Below are 22,747 nucleotides of genomic sequence, written 5' to 3'. Positions count from 1 at the left end.
CTTGGCTTTCAAGAACAGCTTTATAAAGACACACTGCATCAATAAAATTTTTCTTTGTGATTAACTTTACATTGTAATAAGAACTGTATTTTCACTAATGTTTATATATCAGATTTCATATTATAATGTAGTAATAATTTGCTCTTTGTGAACATCATGTTCAGAAGGAAATATCTATACACATTAACATACTAGACTATTAAAAACTCGTTCAGTTACAGAATTTTATTGATACAGTAGATTAATAAAAACTGATAGGGAAGATAAAATGGGTAGGGTATTCAGTACATTATTTAATAACACACTTTTAAAATTAAAATATTTTAAATCCTTTTTGAATTTTCAATGCCACTAGAAGTCCAGAAAAGTCTGGCATCAATACTGAGGTGTAAAACGAGTCAAACAGCTTCTTTCACCATTTGCATCTCTTGTGTTATTCTCTTCAACATTGTTCAACTGTAAAAGTAATATAGCACCTCTGATGACAGGTAGGTGCCTAAAAGTAAACACTAGGTTAAATTCATAAAGGAAACAAAGATTGTTTCATTTCTTTCTTTCCAACAAATAGCGGCAAAAGAAAGTGGCACTATTTGTTCAACTGATTTTTTCACAGTTAAATGTCAACAAGAGTACAAATACGAACACTGACAGATATTGCTCGAGATCAGGGTTTAACAAACTCCATTCTTTTTTAAATCAATAGATCCAATAAACAGGGGGGCACTGTCAGTTTAAAGCCGCAGATAAAAGCTATACAAGCACTTTAGAAGTCAGAAACATTAAAAAAGAACTATTTACAGTTTTCTTCTTTAGTTCATATGTCTACAAAGCCAGCGCACATTACACTTCACAAAAATCCACAGTTAATGATATCAACATGTGTGTGGCTAAAGCTTGACCTAGGGACTGCAAATGCAGGGGCAGYAAAAGTAAAATAGGTTTTGTCTTTTTTTCAGCAACCCCATTTCGTGCACTAACAGCTTCGTTCAGTCTCAAGCTTTATATTAAAAGCATTCTTCAAAGTTTTCACCTGGAAGGCCGGTAACCACACAGTCACTCATCGCCTTTCCCTTTTGGAAGTTCTGCGACGCACCTGTTTGGGAAAAAGTATTTAAAGTGGTTTTACAAGAGTAAACTTGTAGATTTGAAAAAAAAATCCAAGAATACGTATCTAGCAAGAAATGTTTACTCTCACAATTATGTGCAAATAACTGTATGCATTATCATTCATTGTTCGTTTTTTTCTATGGGTCCAAGTCTCAGTCAATGACCAAGGGATAACTGTGTTTAATAATACTGGTCCTGCATCTTTCAAGCATTAAAAAAATAACCTWGCATCCTATTTCAGAGTTTTTACATACTTAGATGGTTTAATTAGACTTAAATATAAATTGAATTCAACTTATCTGCACATGCTGGTACGAAACATAAATTTGTTCAAGATTCTGCTCTGAAATTCCATGGTCATCACTCCAGCACTATTTAATACCTCCTACTTTATACAAGGCAGCATTACTTGTTATTATGATCTAGCCAAGAAGAATGGGCCTGATTTGTATGGAAAATAATCCTCACGAGTTACTACACAATCCAGGTATCTAGATAATAAGCTGCACAAAACAGAAGATTCAAGATGCTTGACAATAACTGACATTTTCTAAGGCAGATTCTCTAAGAAACTAGAGTGCAGTGCCACTATGACACAGACAGTGAAGAACCTCCTCTTATTTTAAAAGGGAAAGGCTAAGTTACCAAGAAAAAGTCTCCGCACATCAATACAAGATGGAATCCAGAAAACACACTCAAAACAAAGTCTCAGGCATTTCTCTTACATTGATTGTGGAAACTTCCTCTTCTTCCGTTACTTCTTCCTGGGGAATGTCATCRCTGACAGGTGAGCTACTCTGAAATACATCCATCTCTTCACCCGATTCGTTCTCTTTACTRGAGGCCTGTTTGGAACGTCCTGCGCGGCTACAATCAAAAGAAAAATAAACATCAGTTTCACTGAATATGGGCCTGCTAATGTCAAGAACTCTGCATAAGAACAAGCACTCCATTTAACCCCTAAGAACAGGGGTCTGAATTTTGCTTTATGTATTGCTTTTACAGGGACACTGGAGAGCAGGAGAAGCTAGAGAACCAACACTATTTTTCCTTTTTCTTCCATCTATTGGAAGATCCAATCCATTGAATTCCATGCACAGATGTGCTCYACCCCTGCAGCAGTGTACACACCATGACATTTCAATAGTTGCATCTATAATTTTAGAGATGGAGAAAAATCCATATTGCCATTTATGAAATTAATATTATAATGAACTTAAATGCAAGCGAGCTCATGCTAAGCCAAGAATAATTTGTCAATAATATCCAGAATTGTCTTTGCTGGTTAACCATTAGGGAGCTGAACAATATCCTAAAATATCTATTTGCTTAAAATAAGAACTAGCCTCAAAAGGTAACTCATCTGACCAGATCTGTATCCAAAACTTCTGCTGCATCAGCATTAGCATTTTGGCTTGGATAATAGCACAGCTTGAAAGTAAATCACTTAATTGTCCCTCTTACATTGCTTTGGTTTTGCTCATGGAACCGTTTCTGTGCACGCGATTAAAGCGGAAGCTCCAGCCCAGGTAAGTACCACACAACCCCCCAGGGGTGACGTACAGATCCAAACCATCTGTCACAGAATCACAGAATGGTTGAGACTGGAAGGGAATCCTAGAAATCACCTAGTCCAATCTCCCTGCTCCAGAAGGGACACCCAGGCACAGGGTGGCAGCCAGGCAGGTTTGGAAGATCTCCAGAGAAGGAGACTCCACAGCCTCCCTGGGCAGCCTGTGCCAGGGCTCTGTCACCCTCACAGGAAAAGTTTTTCCTCATGTGCAGATAGAACTGTCTGTTTTTCCAAATTATACCCATTATCCCWTGTCCTGTCACTGGCCACCACCAAGAAGATGGTCCCATGATGGCCACGTGCCTTAGGACTGCTCATCATTTGGGCAGAAGGAACTTGCCCTGCTCTGGTGCATCCCACTGACTCCTTCAAACCACACACGTGACAGGAACGTTCAGTTCAGAGGACTATGCTAAATAAAGTCTAAATAAAATCCCCTAATTGCATGTAGTAATTACAGTGCAATAGGTAGGCTCTTTAGCACCAATGAACATGACCTCTTTTGAAAAACAAGACAGAACAGCCCAGCTGAAGTCTTTCACGATGCTGATAAAGGCAACACCCTTGAAAAGGAATCAAGAGAAATATTCACAATCTAGGTTTATGTTTTCACATAAAATAAGCCAGCTCACAGGTGCTGGTAGGCATCCCTGTTACCTACCACAACAGGTTATAACCTYGTAGTTAAAGACCCAGATTCACTGGCCCACACACTCCAACCCATCACAGGGCAACCTAGAAAGCTTTAGGCATTCGGATGAGTTAAAAGTCTCCCTCAAAGCACAGGGCTGCTCAGCCTATCAAGTGCCATCCCCTAAAGCCCCTGTAGATAATACACGGGCAGGGGAAAGGTCTGGCTGCAAGCAGCTCATGTCAGCAGTCCCTTTGAAGACTGAGCGTTTATTTTTGTCTCATCTTTTTCTTGCAAATTTGAAAAATAACAGTCTAAAATAGGGGTTCTGAGCACAAAATGAAGACTAACCCCATCTCAACTCAAAAAAAAAAATCACAAATACTCACAAAGAAGTTTTTGAGATTAAGTCTAAAACAGACCCAACAACTTCTGAGGCCTTAAGGCAATTTATTTGCAGGTGCTACGAGCTGCATCCGTACACCCGAATGAACCAACGTGCTGCTGCTAGAGGCCATTAACACCGATAGAGCTTATTCTGTGTTWAGCGTGGGGCAAACCAGCTCAGTGGGAGGTTCAGTTTTCACTAGGAGAACCAAAAGCTACTTGGGTATCTACTACAGGGCACCTTGGWCAGATGTCACACAGTAAGTCATCCAACAAATAACCTGCATGTCCTTTGTGCTTGCTGAGCTGCTCCCCTGCTAACATGGCAGTGACCTCTGCAGGAACCAAGACAGTGCTGAGACCTATCCGGGACCTGGTGTCTCCYGTCACAGCATGGGAGTGGGAGGTTCTTCGGTGAGTTGGGAGACAAGGGGTTGGTCTAGGAGAAGACTGGAAGGATTGGGCACTGTGGTTGCAGAATGGCAGCACATCTGACCCCTTGTGAAACTGGAAGTTGACTGAAGGGGAATAAAGTTACTCAGGCAAAGAACTGGGATAGGGGAAAATAACTGCTAGACCAAAATTGGTACGCTAAACTTCTAGAGGAACACACACATGTTGATATATCTGGAAGCTGGAAGCCTAAACTAATAAACCAAGAGTATAATACAAAACCCTAGACTTGACACATGCAAAAGGGGTGCCCAAAGGAATTCAACACAAGGCTCTGGAAAGGCATCTTGCAAATTTGCTCCACGAGTTGCAGATTGATGGCAGTAACCCCAGTTTTTATTGTCTTATCCACTCATACACCTGAGATTTACATATATTGTATGCATAGATAAAGGAAAAAAATATAGTTTCTACAGTAAGCACAAGAAAATGAAGTTCAAYTTCATTTCAGAGATAAACATTGAAAATTTCAAGAGCAATTATCCTTCATAGAATGCTGCACAATATTCATTTGGAAAATTGAAGTAGATAATACATTACCTTACAAGGAGGCCACAAATTAGAGGTACTGAAAATTAGTTTAAGAAGAATTGGGGGAGGGGGAGAGGGGAGAACCACTATTCTCCACAACACTTTAAGCAACAATTTGATTCTTCCTCCCTATCCAAAATGATAAGGAACAATTTTCTGCCCSTTGAAGTCCTCAAAAAGCTTTATCCTCGAGGCCCACATGGTATTTCCTGACTTTTCTCCTAGAAAAGCCAAGCTACACATATGCTACTGGAGCATGTTAAATTTTTGCTTGGAGCCTATTGCTCTGATTTGGGATGCTCCAGGAGAAGCAGATAGGGAAAACGTTTTAGAAATCACACAGTAATTTATTTTTGTTGCTGTCAATTTAAGTATTCTGAAATATTTTCAGTAAATAATTGTTTTGGGGCACAGAGGTATATTTCAATTTTTACTAAACACAAATTCAGAAAAYATTCACCACTTACACTTTTTTTTGCTGTGGTGGTGGTGTTTTTGATGGCCTTCCTCGTCTTTTCTGTGGCGTAGACTGTGCTGATTCAACTGTACTAGTTTCAGATGGTTCTGCTCTGTTTTGAGGAAGACCCAAATTGCAAAGTATCAAATTATAACTAGTGTTCAAGGATAAAGAAGTGCAGCTAACAAGAAGATGGACTTACCTTTGTTGTGTTCTTTTCGGTGTCCTGTTTTGCCTGCCTTTTGGTTTTTGTTCTATGTTTTCTGTTTGCCTTTCTTCCTCCTCCTCCTCCTCTTCTACTGGGGCTGCTGGTGTTTGCTTTTTTTTGCTCCTTTTTGAYGACTTGGCTGGTGGTTCTTCCTTTGGTGTTCCCCCATTATTTGCTTTTGCAGGGCGTCCTCTTCTGCCTTTCTTTGGTGGGCTGTTCTGTTCGTCCTCACTTTCTATCACATCTTCTTTTAGCCTTTTTTCCTCTTGCCATTGTGTTTCATCAGATTCGGAGACAACTGCAGGTCTCTTCCTTCCCCGTTGACTACCTCGGACTTTCTGCTCTTGCCCCAGTTTATTCAGGTCATCTATGCCTAGTTTTTCTTCTGAGTCTGTGATAGTTGCTTTCTTCCTTCCTCTAGGTTTCTCCATCTCTGACTGAAAAGGTAAAATTTACATCTTAAAATCAAGAAATTAAACAGACATGACCAACTGTCAAGTCCACAAAASCTATGGAAGCTCCTGAAGAGAGTCCTAATGTCACTCAAAATGTCCCACTAAGGTTCAACATCATATACAAGTCAAAACCTTTGCAAAAAATACAAATGCACATTCAAATAAAATGACAGAGGCAAGAAAGACTATTTTAAAAGTGAGTCATTAAAATCACAAAAAGTGTGTAAAGTCTTCAATTGCAACCTTAGCTGTGCCAAACAATCACTTCGAAAATCCATAACTGTATTTTTAACATTAGGAAAACAAGATGATAGTATATAGGACAGAAATGGTCAAATTATGTCTCAAACATTTTTGCAAGTTGAGAGGTGCTTCTGCCTGGCTCTTGCAAGGGCAATGGCAAGGCACTAACACAGTAACACAGGGACTGTTGACAACTTGAATCCATAACTCAAAAGCAAGCAGGGAAGTTTGCAGGGCTTTGATAGCTACAACTATCAGAGCTACACCAAGACTCCACATTTGCTCTTCTCAACAAGAACAAAAATAGAAAAAAAAAAATCAGAACTGAATCATAAGCTTTCAGAATGCAAACTATTCCCTGACCTCTCTACCATTTAGCTCTCACTCTGTATGGCTCTTCACTGTATGAAGATCTCTATAGGCAACTGTGAGGTCAGGAAGATGGCCCCTGGGGTGTAAGAGCAAAAAATGCCTTTTACTTTTGGAATTGTGTTTACTGGAGCTGAAARAGAGGCATGTATTAACCCACCTATTTCATAGGACAAATGCCCACTGTATCTCATAGTGTCATATCAATGTTTATTGCAAATAAACATTACCCTATTTCAACAAGATAAACACACTTTTATTGGTACTTGTCACTTGCAACTTATCTCCAAGGCAATAATAGTTATGCTGCTGAAAACCAGAATGGACTTTTCCTTCTCATCACTTCTTGTGACTTAGGATAGAAGTCAGCTCACAAAAACGTGCATCTACTTTTGCAGTAAACCTTGGCCCCGAACAGCAGGCAGAACAGCTCTGCTGCCTGCTCTACCTGCTTCTGCAGTGACCCTGCCCAGCTCCCCTTGCAGCTGCTTTGATTAACTATGGTTGGAGCCAAGTTTCTCAGTCAGGTTTAACCAAGTGCCATGCAACCTTTGAACTACCATGTCATTCTGCATTGTAATCTGCACAAATATGCTGATTTAGGACATCTCTAAAAGAGGGACTGACTTTTGGTCCACAATTTTCTGTCAGCTTGCTGGTCCTAAGGAACCTAGAAAAACGCAACAGAGTAGACAGAAATAACAAAATGACATCAAGCATCACCGATCCTTAACGCATGCTAGAAATCACAATTAGTGAATTTTGCTTGGATTATTTTCCATGTATATCCCAACTTACTATAATATTTGACAAACTGCCAACAGTTATTAAGACAGAAAGAAAGCTGAAGTTTAATAGTGGTATGTGAATTCTTAGAAATTTATTAGAACTGCTCGTAGAATAAAGAAAAGCAGTRCAATCATTTTTCTTTGGTGGGTGATCTTTCTGTATTCAGAGATAATAATACTAAAAAACAGACTTGAGATAAACATTTAACCCGTTCTTAATATACTTATTTCAACTGTATGTTTGTGGAAGAAACTAAATCCATTTTTGTAACTTAGTGGAAACCTTTAGCATTGTAGATCTATAGAGGCCTCTCAGAAGGTCTGTGATCATTCACTAAAACCTCTCAAAGATACAGAAGATGCAAAAATCCTCTGGAACAACGCTGAAGCTTTAAAAAAAACACATATCAGTGACAATATTTTGCTGTTCATGGAGTTCAACAGTGTTCTCACAGAACAGCTGGGTTATATAACAGTAATATCCTTGGTTAGCATTAAGACCACACTTAAATCCTGCAAAACGGCATCCCTTAGCTGGCTTACTCTGCTCTAACTCTTACTCCGTCAAGGACCTTTCCACACACACACAGATTTAAAATCACGCTGCAACTTCTGCTTGGGAGACCTARCATGCAGGACCAGGCATTTTTCCTGCCTTTGCTACTATATAGGAAGTTTCATGCAAGAAGACAGATTCAACACAGCTACTGAGACAACTCTGCTAGCGAGACACACACCAGAAACCCCGTAATAAAACAGATCTTCCCATTGGCAGAGGCAACGTGCAAGTGGTTAAACCACTCTCCCCAAACTCCTACACAGTTAAYCAAACTAATTCAAGTAAATCTTGTACAGCTATATTCTGAGGAACTGTCAAACACGCAGTAAAACAATAAGTCACTGCATATTGGGTAAAAGGAGTCCAAACACACTGGCAAACTGAGCATTCCAACTGCTTCATCGATGAATCCCGAGTGTGAGACACAGATTAAGTCTCATCACCCTCGCTCCAACAACACCAGATCCTATCAATATCCTGCAAATCATACCAAGTAGTCTTGATGGCTTACAAAAATTGTCAGCATGGTACAAAGGTAACATGCCCATCCAAAATGGACAAACTGAACGCGTATCTTTGCATTTTAATCTCCAGATCTAACGCACTTTGTGCAGGAGTTTACGTCATCAACTCAAGTTCACGTAAAGCACGTGTGATTTAATGATATCAAGTATTACCACACCAGTTTCTTAAGTTCTGTTGACTCAATGAAACACTGGCAAAGCAGCCAAACAGCTCACCCTTACAAGATCAGAGTCGTCTCGTTTGTCAGCTTTCTTCCCTGGTAATGGCGAAGTTAATGTGAAATCTTCATTTTCACTATGGTCCATTTCAGTACTGTCAAGCCTGAAATAAATACATTTATTCTTTTCATTACTACAATACAGCAAGCATTCATTAAATCAAATATAACAGCAACAATCTTCAGAAGAAATCTATTCCTAAACCATAGACAATCTGGTAGCATTGCAGCTTTCGCTGGGGTTTCTATAGCAATCACCTGATATCACAAGCCAGAACAGCTAAGTCTCAGGACAAGGCTGTCTATCACAAATCACAGAGCATATATTTCCCAGCAAAAAAAGAAAATTCCACCAGTTCTGAAACAGAAAAACCCCACTGAGCTACAAAGAGATCTGTGCATCTGCATATACTTGCACACACTTTTATGTATCAAGCACGATAAGCCGCCCACAGACAGGCCAGCCAAAGCACGCACGCTATGCTGAGCTTTATGCAATAAAATAGCATATTTAAATTTCATAGACCAGCTCATCCCTCAGCTTTCATTTGTTATTCGGGGTAGCATTAAGCAAGCAATTTAGTTGTTATTTCAGCTTCTGTGTCTGTCATGGTCAGTCATACTAAAGAAATCACTATGATCAGTTACACAGGGGGGTTTCTTTTTTCCGCTGCTCTTTCGTGTCATCCTTCAAAATGCTGATCAGTTTAACTGACRTGAACAGAGGTTAGAAAGAAGCCAGAATATCTTAGGCTGGGAATGCAGCCGGTTTGGTTAAAGGAAACTGGCTCTGGCTTCGTTTCACTGGGCATGGAGAGGAACTTGGACTCCAGCTTGTGTTTAGGCAGTAACAAACTGTGTATGTGAACCCCATGACTTCTTGTGAGGAAGCCTTCCTGGGGACTTCCCAGGGACTTGAAAAGTATTGGTTARAACATATTGAGCTACATTTAAATTTCTTCTTACATATTAGTCATGGATGAATGAAAAGTCCTAGTTCCAAACTGAACTTTTCTTCAGTCCTGAATTCAGGTGAGAAAAGATGAATAACACGGCATTCACAATCTGTGAATTTCCGTGAAAAATTAATGATAATGTGACTTTCAGTTAAACAAGTGAACACTGAAAGACACTGACGATGAAGACCCTAGAAACAACAATAAGGGATGAATTTTACAGACAATTAATTCGAAGACTTATTAGAAGASTATCATCACAGTATATTCCTGTCCATCACTGAAGTAATCCAAAACCCCAAATTTTAATTCTTCTGAAATCTCTTCAAATTTTTTCTCATCTGCAAAGTCCAGGACAAATTTACACAGGAGGAAGTCAGGCCACATCACCACAGTGCCCTATCTGTGCTGAGAGCTGGCCACAAGCTTGCCAGGAACTGCAGATGCACAAGCTACATACAAGCCTCCTTCCTCTCTTCAGTCAACCTGAATATGATTTGTTCATATTTGTGTAAATGGCTGAAGGATTTTTTTTTTATGTATCTTAAATTTGTTTCYGATGTTAGAGTGCCAATTTCTTTGTTTCAGTTATACCAGTACTTGAAACCTTAACTTCAACATATGAGAAGAGAGTTCTGTCTCTCACTTATAAAGTGTTATAGAAATATAAAGCTTCCATTACAAATACTTGAAATATCAAAGCTGCTTTGTTGTCTACCAACCTCCCTTTGATCCTTCCTGGAGAGCTTGGGTTTGAACTGCTGCTGGCATTGCTTACAGTTTCCATTCGTGAAGATTTGGACTGAGACTGCTTGCCTGCTGACGAAAGAGGCTTATTAACTGCTCCAAGAACATTGGCTGCTTTGGGCTGAAACCAAAAATATATTTCCTTTAATCTACACATTTAGAGATTTCATATCTAGCCTGAAATAACATATGCTATGCTTAAAATACTCACAAATTTCACATTCTGCAATCAGTATCTTAATTACAACACAAAGCAACAAACATTTAAATACCAAAGTTACAACAGAAGCCGTTAAGTTCGGAGAGCTGAAATCAAATAACTAGCAAACCCCAAAGTGCCAACTCTCCCAAGCTTTATACTGAATTACTGGCATGGGGGCACTCATCTAACCTGCCATTTAACCACGTTTTGAGCAGTTTGTTTTCTGGACCAGCTAAGCACCTGCACCAGCTGAGCAGCAGAAGCAGGACAGCTCTTTCGGGAAGTCAGCCATGAGACTGGCTTAAATGTAACGGCAAATCACACTAGCTTCAAATAGGAATGAATAAGCACCTCAAAAACCAGATGTTCTGGAGGAGATTCTGAGGCATTATACATATATTTAAAAATGGTTAACTGGTCCCAGACACCAGTGAACCCAGGCTATTTAAATTTGCAGACATGGCAAAGCCCCCCAGTTCACACCAACTGGCGTGACAGCTGAGAGAGGTTCAGCTACTCCGAAACAGGACACATGTTTATGGCCAACACACATGCACAAAAACATCAAGGAACTAAAGATCACTCCTATCACTGAGCTCTTTCACAGAATTCACCAAATTTCACAGTACTTAAGATGATCTATTTTCTATTTCAATATTAGATTTTGGTTATGACTTAAGTTGACAAGATCTGGAGGAAAAAAAAAGCACGTCCTCCTTTTGATACATGTGCACCATGGACATGCCCATTATGTTTTTATACGTAATTCAGTGAATTCTACACTTACAGCAAAAACATCACTCTTTGTTGAGTATGAAAAACATGGAATAGTTTCTCCAAACTCTTTTTTTACTCCAAGTTGTGTTAAGAATTTACATCTATTAGTTCAGAACTTAACATTTATCAGTAAGAACAAAAGTTCAGCAGTATGAATTCAGACCCATGGGTTCATAGTTTCATCCTGAAAGGCTTGTATTAACTTTCTCCCTTAACACAGAACCCACAGTCAAAGCCCTCTTGCCCTCAGACGGATGTAGCACCATTCCCTGCTTATCACTAGTGTCTACGCAAGCTAGTCTTCCATTGCAAAAACTGTAAAATGGTTTAAAAAAGGGGGAAAAAACGTAAAATGGTAAAACTTGTATAATTTAAGTGCAAAATTTGTAAAGTTCTATGTGTCTAAGTATACTGCTGCTGCTTTTTCACTCAGTTCCATGGCTCTGCAAAGAAGGACTTGGAGAGGTCCTTGTGGACAAGTCCACCCTAGGCTGCTTGAAGAGGAGTGTGGCCAGCAGCCTGAGGGAMCCTGTCCTTCCCCTCGACACACACTGAGGAGGTCACACCTGGAGTGCTGGGTCCACTGCTGGGCTCCCCARCGCAACACAGGCACGGACACACTGGAATAAGTCCATCAGAGGGCCACCAAGATGATTAAGGGACTAGAGGTTGACAGAACTAGGACTGTTCAGCCCAGACAGTAGAGGGCTTGTGGTGGGGAGGGCTTATTAATGTGTTTAGACACCCCATAAAGGGGACAGACAGATCCAGGCCTTTCTCTTTAGTGCCTAGTAACAGCATGAAAAGTAATGGGCACAAACTGAAACACAGGAAGTTCTGTCTGAATTTAAGAAAAACAATCCCACACCTGTTTTACTATGAGAGCAACTGCTTAGTGGAACAGGCTGTCCACAGAGGTTGTAGAGTCTTAATCTCAAACTGTTTAATTCACTGCACAGGTTAGTTTTTCTAAGAAAATGAAAAAAAAACCACACATAGTTACATGCATACCTTTCCAGGAGTGAAAAAAGACTTCATTTCTGGAGGAAGATAGTTTTTGGTGTTACTGAAATTCTGTAAARGGAAGAACAAGAAAAAACAAAGATAAATATAGTAGGTTCTAAATTGTTCACACAATATACTGAATATTCTTTACCTTCTTCTGAAATGTTAAACTCAAATATTAACACCTCCTTTCAAATGTGTGTACACATACATAAAATACAGATGAAGACACATACACCTTCAACTAAATTATAGCAGGAAAAAGTCTAAAGTCACAAGACTACTGCAATACAGCATAACCATTCTTACAAAAAAAAAAATTGATCGTTATCTTAAGAAAACTTAAGTTTCAAGCTATACCTTGTCAGGTTGAGTAAAATATCGGGCTGGAAGTACTGGGTCTTTAGGGGATTCCAAACTGTACGTTGTGCTCTTTGACATAATGATATTCATTGCTACATCGCAGACTGTGTAGAGTTTCTGTAAAAAAWTTTAAAAATTTAAACAAAAGAACCTTTAGAAGTTTATCACAAATTTTGACAGAAACAGCAGGTTTTGAGCACAGAATGGGAAGAACAGTTTAAAATAACCATCTTGAACACTAACACTAGAGCACATCTTAAGCAGTGTTTCACAGCACTAAAAGAAAGGAGCAAAAGACAGAAACAAGGATACACCCAGAGACGACTTCCATGTTCTCCCTACCCTCCAGAATGGGGTACTCCATGGTTTGGAAGACAAAGCTAACAAATCTCAGACAAGGTATGGAAAAGGTAAGAAAGTTACAAACAAAAGTTTCTATATTAGGTGATACAAAAATTTAAAACAGGATCAGGGTTCGATACCTTCACTACAGAAGAAAAATTAGGAACATCTGATGCATTTATTTTTCTTCCTATATTAATTGAAACATCACATACTYTTAAAAATATTACAAAGCAGAAGGCACTTTGCTTGATTACATAAGGAGCAAAAATTATATTTTATATATATTTAAAGGTTTTATTCCATAATATTACTGAGACAGAAACATAAGGATGATAATTACAACCTCCTTGCAAATATACAAAGTCTACTGAAGCACAGAAAAACTGATATTGAAACTACAACAAAAGTGATCACTACAGTACACWGAGTATTACTTCCCACATAAATTTTTACTGAAAGGCATTTTAAAGTTGGTGGGTAGAGAAAAATGCAACTCATTTCCAGAACTAGGTCAGACCTAAATGCAATTTCCAATCCAAATAMCACCTACTTCATTCATTTTTTGATCATCTGGTCCTTGAGCATCTTTAGTCTGTTTGATATTTTCCACCATTTTTCTGATAAATGCATGACTGTTGTTTTCATTTTTAGCCATCAATATTTCCAGTATGAACCACAGGCATCTAAAGGAGAAATACAGCACTCCTCATTAATTAAAATGAATAAATGAAAAACTACTAAAATAAGAAAAAAGACATTTGAAACAMAATGGTTTACTCTGGCTCTAGCAAGTAGTCTGAATCTGACAGTCAAGAGTTTAACTTTAGGAAACTGCTTCACTTGAAGCAATGTAAGTAGCATGAGCAGAAAAAATATCCCTTATTGGAGAAGRTTCCTCTGCATAAGATAGCACAGAACACTAAACAACCCATACACGTTTCCCCTCTCAGAATATTTGAAGAAAGGTACCACCATGATTACTGTGTCCTGGAAACTTTATCAAGACGCTCAGTAAATTAGAATTTCACTTAGAAAGCCAGCTGACAGTAACCCTCAAAAACAAGATTATTAAAAACAGTCTTACTCTTTGATGTCCTTGAGCTGTTCGATGTCCTGGACTTTAACATAATCTGGGTCATGAGCTAGAAGGTGGATAGTGTAAGGAACAACATATTCTGGTAGGAGAGACAAGAGTTTTTCTGAAAAGCAGAGGAAAATGCATTAGAAAACTGACTGCACATCAGGAAATGTACTTTTCCACTACACAGAAAAGGGCAAATTTTATGGTCAGCATACATTAAAGTGTTGATATATGAGAGCCTAGAATTGCTCTGCGATGCTACTGTATTATGGATCTCATCACTGATGTTTCACTTGTACAAAGATCAACATTTTAAGTATCTCAGGGCTGGATACTTAGCCACTGCAAGAATACAACCACAGCCTTTCCCCTCAATCCTTTCCTCAGTTCAAAGCCTGCATTCTGAGAAGGTCTGGAAAGAAGTGAGGACAGATTGCAAAATCCATGTTAATTGCAATGCCTGGGAGCAACACAATTACAGGATGAGCTACTATTCTGCTTTTGGACGTGTCATCATAGAGCCCTGCTGGCAAGAGAACAGAAAGTGCCCTTTTCCAAAATAACATAATGTAGTCAAATTGCAGTCGTGTTCTCCAAACATAGAGCTTTCCTTATCTTTTTAGGGGAAGGAAGGGACATAACCTGATGGCTTCGGTGACAAAGAAGTGACAGATTGAGTCTGAAAGGTTTGATCTCTCTGGAAACAGAGAAGCTCAACTGAGTTGTGCCATCTGAAGCTTTAATTTTTTTTCTATCATCTTGTAGGAACTGTAACCAGTGCTAAGCAAGGTCACGTAGGAAGAAAGCCTGTCTTGCTTCAGCCTGATGGTGAAAGCTCCTCAGGAGATTCAAGAGTGAGAACTGTTGCCCAAATCAGCGTCAGAGCAACAAGCATAAAACACACGTCCCACCAGGGAACAAACACAAACTCCTGAGCTAACTAGACTTACACAGAATGAGCTTTCAATACCTGAAAGCTCAGTGAAAAAAATTAGAATGAAAAAGTTCATATCCTAGAAGATGGCTAGAACAAGAGACAGAGAAGCTTTAAGCCAGAGTCAAAAGTCATTGCTCACAGAAAGTCTACACTACCTTTTCTGGCCTAATTCTGCAGATACTGCTATGGTAAAAAGCATCGTATTTGACGACTTGTGGCCAATGCAAATATACAAATGTGCCTCTGAATAAACATATGATCTTAAATATGTAAGAGCAGGAACTTGTCTTCTTCCTGTGCCCCTTCTCCCCTCCCTCCTTTTTTAAAAAGGCACCTAGTTACTTGTTTGAACAAGTAATGAGGGCTGAAACACATGACCAAGTCTGACAAATGTGGTTTCAATAAGCTTTTATCTTTTCTGTATTAGGCTACAAATAACCAGTCCAGATATAAGTCATTATATACAATTGTATATGAAAGCTAAATGCATTAAAATGTTGACATTCCCAGTTTATGCATTCACATAAAATGTGCTTGAGAGACATTGCATATCTCAAAAAAAAAAAAAAAAAAAACTTGATTGTTGCACATTTTCGCAACTACACAATTGCCATGCCAAAGTCAAGTCTTGTTCAATCTACTCTATTTTTAAAAGTCTGTGTAAGTAGGAAGAATGCACAGGCTATATAAAATATTTAGATTCAGTCATAACAGCAGGGAGAGCAGAGAAGGTATTCAATATAAATGAAGGCCCACAGAAAACCCTGACAAGTTCCAATTCCGAGCATACATCTTTAGACAACCATAGCAAGAATAACACATCTGCTACACAAAAATTTAAATTTAAATTTAAAGCAAAAAATAAAACACAAACCAATCAGCTTTATAAATATATAAACACAAATTCAACTAATTGAAATGCAATGTACTCAATGAAGCAGTAAATATTCCAACCGACATTCTGCTATTAAATGAAGCACTGAAGCACTCCCTGAAGCACTGCCCTGCATTTTCGCTATGAGTTGTACGCATAACAAGAAAAAAGCAAGAAGTGGCAAAAAGCAGTAAGTGCATCACTGTGATTTCAGTTCATTAGTAAAACCGGCTTCATAGAATCCCTAGGTTGGAAGGGACCTCTAGAGATCGTCTAGTCCAACCCGCTGCACACGCAGGGACATCCACAGCTCAGGGCACGGGGCTGCATCCAAGGGGGTTTTAAAGATCCCCAAAGAAGGAGACTCCACAGCCTCCCTGGGCAGCCTCTTCCAGGGCTCTGTCACCCTCACTGTCAAGAAATGTTTCCTTAAGCTCCTGTGGGACTTTTGGTGCCTCAGCTTGTGGCCGTTTCCTCTAGTCCTATCGCTGTCCATCACTGAAAAGAGGCCGCCCCCTCCTCCTCACTGCCTCCCTTGAGGTATTTATACACACTGATCAGGTCCCCCCTCAGCCTTCTCCTCTCCAGGCTGAACAGGCCCAGCTCTCTCAGCCTTTGCTCGTAGGGCAGATGTTCCAGGCCCCTGRTCATCCTGGTAGCCCTGCGCTGGACTCTCTCCAGCAGCTCCACATCCCTCTTGTMCTGGGGAGCCCAGAACTGGACACAATGCTCCAGATAACTCTAGATTATTTTAAATGTGTCCTGGGTGACTCAACTTGCTGTTGCTTGGGCAAATTTGCACCTGCAATAGAATGCTCTTCGAGAGTTCATGAACATGGGAGTGTTTAACTTCTTTATATAATTTCTAATGTACCTATATAGTACATTAGTACTAGTGTTTTCCAGACCCACTTGCCACCAAGCCAACCAAACTCAAACAGACCAGAAAGAATAAATCTTAACACAAATGACACTAATTCCAGGCCATTTACACAATCCTCCCTCACCTCTATCAAGCTACTTAGTCTGAAATTGGATTGAAAAATGCCATTACTAACCAAACAACAGTGCTCCACTTATAATTAATATGACATTTAGCCTCCAAATCCAAACATTACAGAAACATGCTACATGRATATCACAGAAACATGCTACATGGATATCAAAGTCATGTTAATACATATAAATTAAGAAAACACATTAACCAAAGCAGATTTAAATCTATTTTTTTTTTTTGCTTCTTTTCAAAAAGAAACAGGCTTCAGTTCTAAGATTTTTCTGCTACTTTTTTTTTGCTATTTTTTTGCTAGAATCCGTTTGCTGAATGGCTCACACCGGTCAACACGAATCCCTCAACGTTAACTGGGTAGCTGCAGCATTTGCAGGCACGGCAGCCYGGCGCTCGGCCGCCTCCTCCCCGCGCGGCCGCCCAGCTCCGAGCGCAGCTTCCCGATACCTGTTCTGAGGCCGTCAGGAAATCTGCAATTGCTTTCAGTTACWTGAGAGTTATGACTGCACATCCCTCCCACGTGGCTGAAAAATGACTTCAACCTTTAAGACTCACAGTCTCAGGACGACTTAAAGGTACTTACTGAACTTTTTTCCCTTTTTCTTTTTTTTAAACATTATTATGGGAGAAAACTGAGATCATTTCTTTTTAAAAAGTCTAATTAAGAACATATGAAAGGATTTCTCCACATACACACTCCTTCCCCAAATTCTGAAGAGGACTGAGCTATACACAGACTGGTATGAAGCTCTTTGGCTACTATAAAGTCTGTGCTTCGTAAATGAAGAATTAAATCAGTTATTTGATAGCATAGACAAATTCACAAAATAGGCCTGATTTATCCAGTGACATGAAAAGAAAGAAAATGAAAAAAGCCTCATTTCATGCAAGAGCCAAGCCAAGAATCATCAGGAACCTTTAGAAGAAATTAGCTTCCCAATACTCTCGTTCAAAATGCTTTAAGCTTTTCATAAAGGTCTGCTTCAAACATATGACAACCCAGGTATATGGGCATATTGCATGTAAGTAGCTTTAAGTAAATCAAAAGAGGCAAGTAAGGCAGTAACACTGGTCCATAACAACTCAGAGTGAGTGTGAAGATGCAGGCTGCTGTCACATGGAAGAAAAGGAATAAACTGATTCTGAAGCACCTAAAACACAGTCTTTCAAAGAAGCTGAACTCCATACAGGAGCTCAAAGAGCTAAGCTAATGCATTATAGTGTCATAAAGGTTATTTAGTGTCACATAGGTTATATAGTGTCATAAAGGAAWTATTTAGAGAATTCAAATAAATCACTGTCAGTTCATTTACAACAAAATCACTACACTCTGACAGTACCCACATCTAACAGTGCCTCTGAACAACTGCTTTACTTCTGATACCTAAGCCTCAGCAAGTGCACAACTCCTAACCAAACTGAGGGATTCAGAACAGCTTTTTAAAAGCTCACAAGAAAATGCACCCTCTATGTGTAGTTTTCATCAGATATATCTCTAAGTGAAAACCACAAGTTTACAACCATTCTATGTATATAAACAGTAAAACAACACTTTCTCATTCTCTTCCCATTTACATTTTAACAACAGCAGTTACACTGTGAAGGGACTTCTGTTTCTTACCACTGACTGCTGCGTGCTGCTTCAGGTACTCCCTCCGCACGTTTATGTTCTTCACGAGGCACTGCCTCGCGTGAGCTCTCCTCTCCTTCACGGGGTCCTTCGCACACAGTGCACAAATGGCCATATATTCTAGTGGCAGCCGTAGCCTAGAAAGGCCTTTGTGAAGTTTCTGAGCAAATATTTGTCTCACTTGGTAACATTCATCCTATTAAAACAAAAATTGTAACAGGAAGTTTTACCACTGCAGTTTCACAAGTTTTTGTCAAGCCAATAATATTAGAAACAGAATAAAATTCAACAGGGTAAGATAATGGTCATGTGTTCAAGAGAGTACTAAGTGTTTCTATTACAATGTGCACACCTGAGAGACAACACAGAGCAGAGGCAAGTAACCCCTGTGCACTAGTTGTCAAAGTACACAAAGTCAAGTAATATGAACAAAAATAATCTGTATATTTCAAGGCATCCTCCAGTGCACCAAGCATCCAAGGCCATGGAGAGCACCCGTGCAGCTTGGCACATCCAAGCAGCCAAAACCAAGACCAAGCTACTTCTAAAGACAAAGAGAACATTAGCAGGAATAGTTGGTTATTCTATTTAAATAAAAATAACAAAAACCAGGGGAAAAAAAAACAACACCCAAATGGGTGAACCCACACTGGGTAGAACCAGCTGCTTCTCCCCTCCTGTCCAGGAGACGGGATTCAGACCCCATTCTCACTCCAGGCTCCAAGGTGGAGCCACCTTTTGCAGAGCCACCGTGAAGCCCTGTAATGTTTTCTGGAGCCAGAGCTCACTGAGGCAGCTGCAGCCACCCAAGGCTACAACATCGGGGGTCTGTAACATCCCCCTCAAGACCTACTGCCTCTCTATATAACCAGTCTTTACAGCTTTACTGCAGTCAAATACTAAAATAGAGCCCTCTGCTCCCGGTCATCGGCACCACCTAAGCCCAGAGCCTCGTGGGGGCATTGAAGAAGCAGCAGGCTTGTGTGGAACTAACTGGAGTGATTTTTATATCTTTTTCTTCATCTCCTAAAGGAAAACCTTACATTCAGATACCAGTTAACTGATAGGAGCGGTGACCAAACTAAAGCCAGCCCTCTATTTTTAACAACATACGCCCAGTTCCGCCTTTTTGCTCTCCTAATTGAAGAAAACCAATAGGAGGAAACCTAAAAACGTTTTTACTCATGAAGCTTAAGCAATCTAGATGATTTATTCAAATAACAATTAAAAGAGCATTTTCAACAGTAAAACTTATTAAATTTTAAGTCTGACTCTAAGGTCTGATGAATATTGTAGTGCTTGGCTCTCAAGTGCTCAATTATTTTATATTTCATTCMATATGAAGCTTTGCTGTCACCCAGCAATTTGTTCTGCAGATGAAAGAGTGTAACTACGCATGAGATTACAGGTTGGGACAAACCTAGGCATAACTTTTTAGAAACAATACAACTACACGCATTTAATCATCATAAATTCTCTGTTTACCAGCACGACCTTAATAGAGCAGTGAGCAATAACAATTAATTGTGTTGTGCTCTCTAATCATTTTACACTACCCACACACTATTACAAAGCAACTCTCAAAAAAGGAAATACAAGAGCAAAGAACCCTAGCAGAACTTGTATAACAACTATAGAACATAAAAATAAATCAAACTTCTCCTTTTCTTTAATCTATTTCCTGAAAAGTCTGCTGAAGAAAACTTGCTATAAACCAAATTACGGCATATCAGGGCTCACCTTGATACCATGTGGATGTTCTGGTTGATGACTAGGCACAGGAAGTGTTAAAAGGAATACAGTCGTAAAATATGAAATGCCTGCCTTCAATACAGGGGCCCTAACACTAAACTAAACACTAAACATTCTAAGCATACATATATATGCAAACMTCTGAAAACTCAGATATCTGGATGGCTGCCTATGAGAGAAACACTTACAAGTGCAAAATTTCCATTAGTGCCAGTGCTTCCAGTTACACTGGATGTGAGTACCTGAACTTAATGGACTGTCACAGAAAGAGAAGAAAACACCAAGATCTAGAAAAGTTATTTATATGTGACTAAGTACACAAAGTCTACTGCGAACCTCAGAGGGAAACGGAGGGAGATGTCCTGTCCTGATAGAGTTTAGAATCTAAACTTTGGTAAGGCCAAAATGAGAAGGTCACAAAAAGACAAAGAAATGCCAGTAATGCAGAGAAGAGGTACAAGAGTGATACTATATTAAGGTATGATATTAAAGTAGTTCTTATTCTTGATGATCCTATCAACTGGTTTTCATTTCAGTCTCATCTCTGTGAAAATTTCCTTCAAAAAGTTCAGGGCAGATAAGCTTTGAGAGTCAAAGAAGGCAACCATGCATGTGGATACCCATATTCACGTGGATACCCATATTCACAAACAGCTAAGACAGATACAGCTGGAAAATAGAGGTACACATGAAAAAAGGAGAGACAATCAAATAAGGGAGGACAAGGAGCTTATACCTGATATACTGAGAAATGTTTCCAAACAATGAAAAAGGATTTTTGACAGAGGAGAATTGCAAGATTAACATTTAGGATATTTCTAATTTCTAGAACACAACAGATCTTATTTGTCATTACAGTAAGTGGCTATTTTTCCCCTCTTCTATTTTTCTGAAGTGTAAAAACATTTAAAATTAGTTTTGACATAAAACATCACTTAAAAGAAAGGATGAAGAGCAGAAGTCCTTTTTTGTGGTGCAAGGATCTTCGATTATTAGCACTGAATTTCTAACGCATTTTTCTTTGGCTTCATTTTTATGTTGTTGTTTAGGTTTTGTCATATTTCCTTAGGTTTTCAAGGCATATAAGAACCGGGGAAATGCTCTTTGCATATGGGACACAGAAGTTCAAAAGCCACACACAACACTTTATTAAACTGATACACAAGCATAATATGGACAGTCTTATTTCAGTATATGAACGATTTTCCTGACCTAAATACATTTCTAAAGAACTTAAATTAAAAAAGGCAATTTCTCACCAAAAAACAATATTCATACRGGAGTTATATTTTTAAAATATATGTGAATCCCTCCATGATCTCTTTACTTCTCTTGGATTTACTAGAATATATAGGAGAGGAAGGGATGGCAGAGGCTGGAGGTAAAAAATAATTTCTGAAGAACTTACAGGGTTTATGAGGCAAGAGCATGGACARTTTCTCCATTTCTGCCTATATTCTGAGAAGTACTTCTCCCGATCTYGGTCTTAACGTCAGAAGTCACATATAGTGCCTCCCTGCATCTACTGAGAAATCCCTCCTAGCTCTTAATATCTAAAGAAGGGCAACTCTCTCTGCAGATCCGCGTCTCAAGTATATTCTTCCAAGTTTCCAAAGTTTCAATGTCACCGAGTCTTAAGTAACTTACATCATCTTGTTTCAACTTTTAATAATGTCATATTGCTTCTGAGATACTATTTCAAAAGAATGTTGAATTCCTTGATTCAGTATTCTAACACATCACTACTACAAGTTGCCATTCCCCTACTGGGTGGTACTGGAATATTGAGCATATTGCTACACGGGGTAGAATTAGAGACCYAACTGTCGAATAAGATGGGAAAAACAAATTCATGTCAAGTCTGAGGCTCTTGCATGAGATCAGAGATTAGTAGCAGGATGCACAACATAATGAACACCACACACACACACAGACATTTGCTGGTATCTACACTTCATCACCAGCTTYCTTACATTTATGGCTAGTGCACACAGCTGGTACTGCTCTAGGGTGATGATTTCATGGTAACAGGGTTCCTGGGCCAGCTTCACAATAGCATTCCCCGCAGCCAGCCTCAAGCGAGACATATCTGGTTTACTGCAAAATAAGGACATAGATATGATGGTTAATTAGCTAAATATACACATATACATAATTGACTTAATTAGATCATGTTACATTTGCATTGTTGAGGGGRAAAAAAAAGTATTAAAAGCATAAAATATCATCTGAGTTTTTCCTCCCCTTTTCAAAGCAACAATAGAAGTAATTGGAAACCAAAAGTAGTTTTCAAGCCACCACATTGAGGAGCTGTTGCCACAAACCCATTACACTGCACCAACAGAGCAATGCAAGTACTCCCTGGAAGAGGCCTAATGTGGCCAAAAATATCCTGATATTCCTTTATGAGCAATTCCAAATTATTCCAGTATAGACAGTTCAAGATCCATGCTGTATCTCTTCTACATACGTTAAAGATAAATCAAGTATTATGATAGGRGACTAAATTAACTTAGTATTTCTAAGATGATGTCCAAAAGTAGGTGTGAAATACAAGTTTTTTCAA

At 39.1% G+C, this 22,747-nt stretch overlaps 1 protein-coding gene across 4 annotated transcripts in view; it reads right to left on the bottom strand.

The window, feature by feature from the left end:
- Nucleotides 1-123: 123 nt before the first annotated feature.
- The window catches only part of PDS5B (PDS5 cohesin associated factor B), a 90,163-nt gene continuing 67,539 nt past the window's right edge, over nt 124-22,747 (bottom strand). Inside the window, exons 24-35 of one of the 4 annotated variants that reach the window (XM_026049804.1) lie at nt 22,155-22,278; nt 18,421-18,625; nt 13,983-14,097; nt 13,449-13,581; nt 12,551-12,670; nt 12,197-12,259; nt 10,182-10,327; nt 8,508-8,607; nt 5,342-5,784; nt 5,150-5,251; nt 1,833-1,974; nt 124-1,093 (exon numbers count right to left, since the gene is read on the bottom strand). In XM_026049804.1, the coding sequence (XP_025905589.1) occupies nt 1,058-1,093; nt 1,833-1,974; nt 5,150-5,251; nt 5,342-5,784; nt 8,508-8,607; nt 10,182-10,327; nt 12,197-12,259; nt 12,551-12,670; nt 13,449-13,581; nt 13,983-14,097; nt 18,421-18,625; nt 22,155-22,278 (1,729 nt within the window). In that variant the 3' untranslated portion in view covers nt 124-1,057. Of the gene's footprint in view, nt 1,094-1,832; nt 1,975-5,149; nt 5,252-5,341; nt 5,785-8,501; nt 8,608-10,181; nt 10,328-12,196; nt 12,260-12,550; nt 12,671-13,448; nt 13,582-13,982; nt 14,098-18,420; nt 18,626-22,154; nt 22,279-22,747 lie in introns of all 4 variants that reach the window. The other 3 variants (XM_026049803.1, XM_026049805.1, XM_026049806.1) reach the window with 3 other exon arrangements.

The sequence above is a fragment of the Nothoprocta perdicaria genome, unplaced genomic scaffold (genome assembly GCF_003342845.1).
Source record: "Nothoprocta perdicaria isolate Ctin4 unplaced genomic scaffold, notPer1 scaffold_62, whole genome shotgun sequence".
NCBI lineage: Eukaryota > Metazoa > Chordata > Aves > Tinamiformes > Tinamidae > Nothoprocta > Nothoprocta perdicaria.
This window is presented reverse-complemented; position numbering and strand designations above follow the sequence as displayed.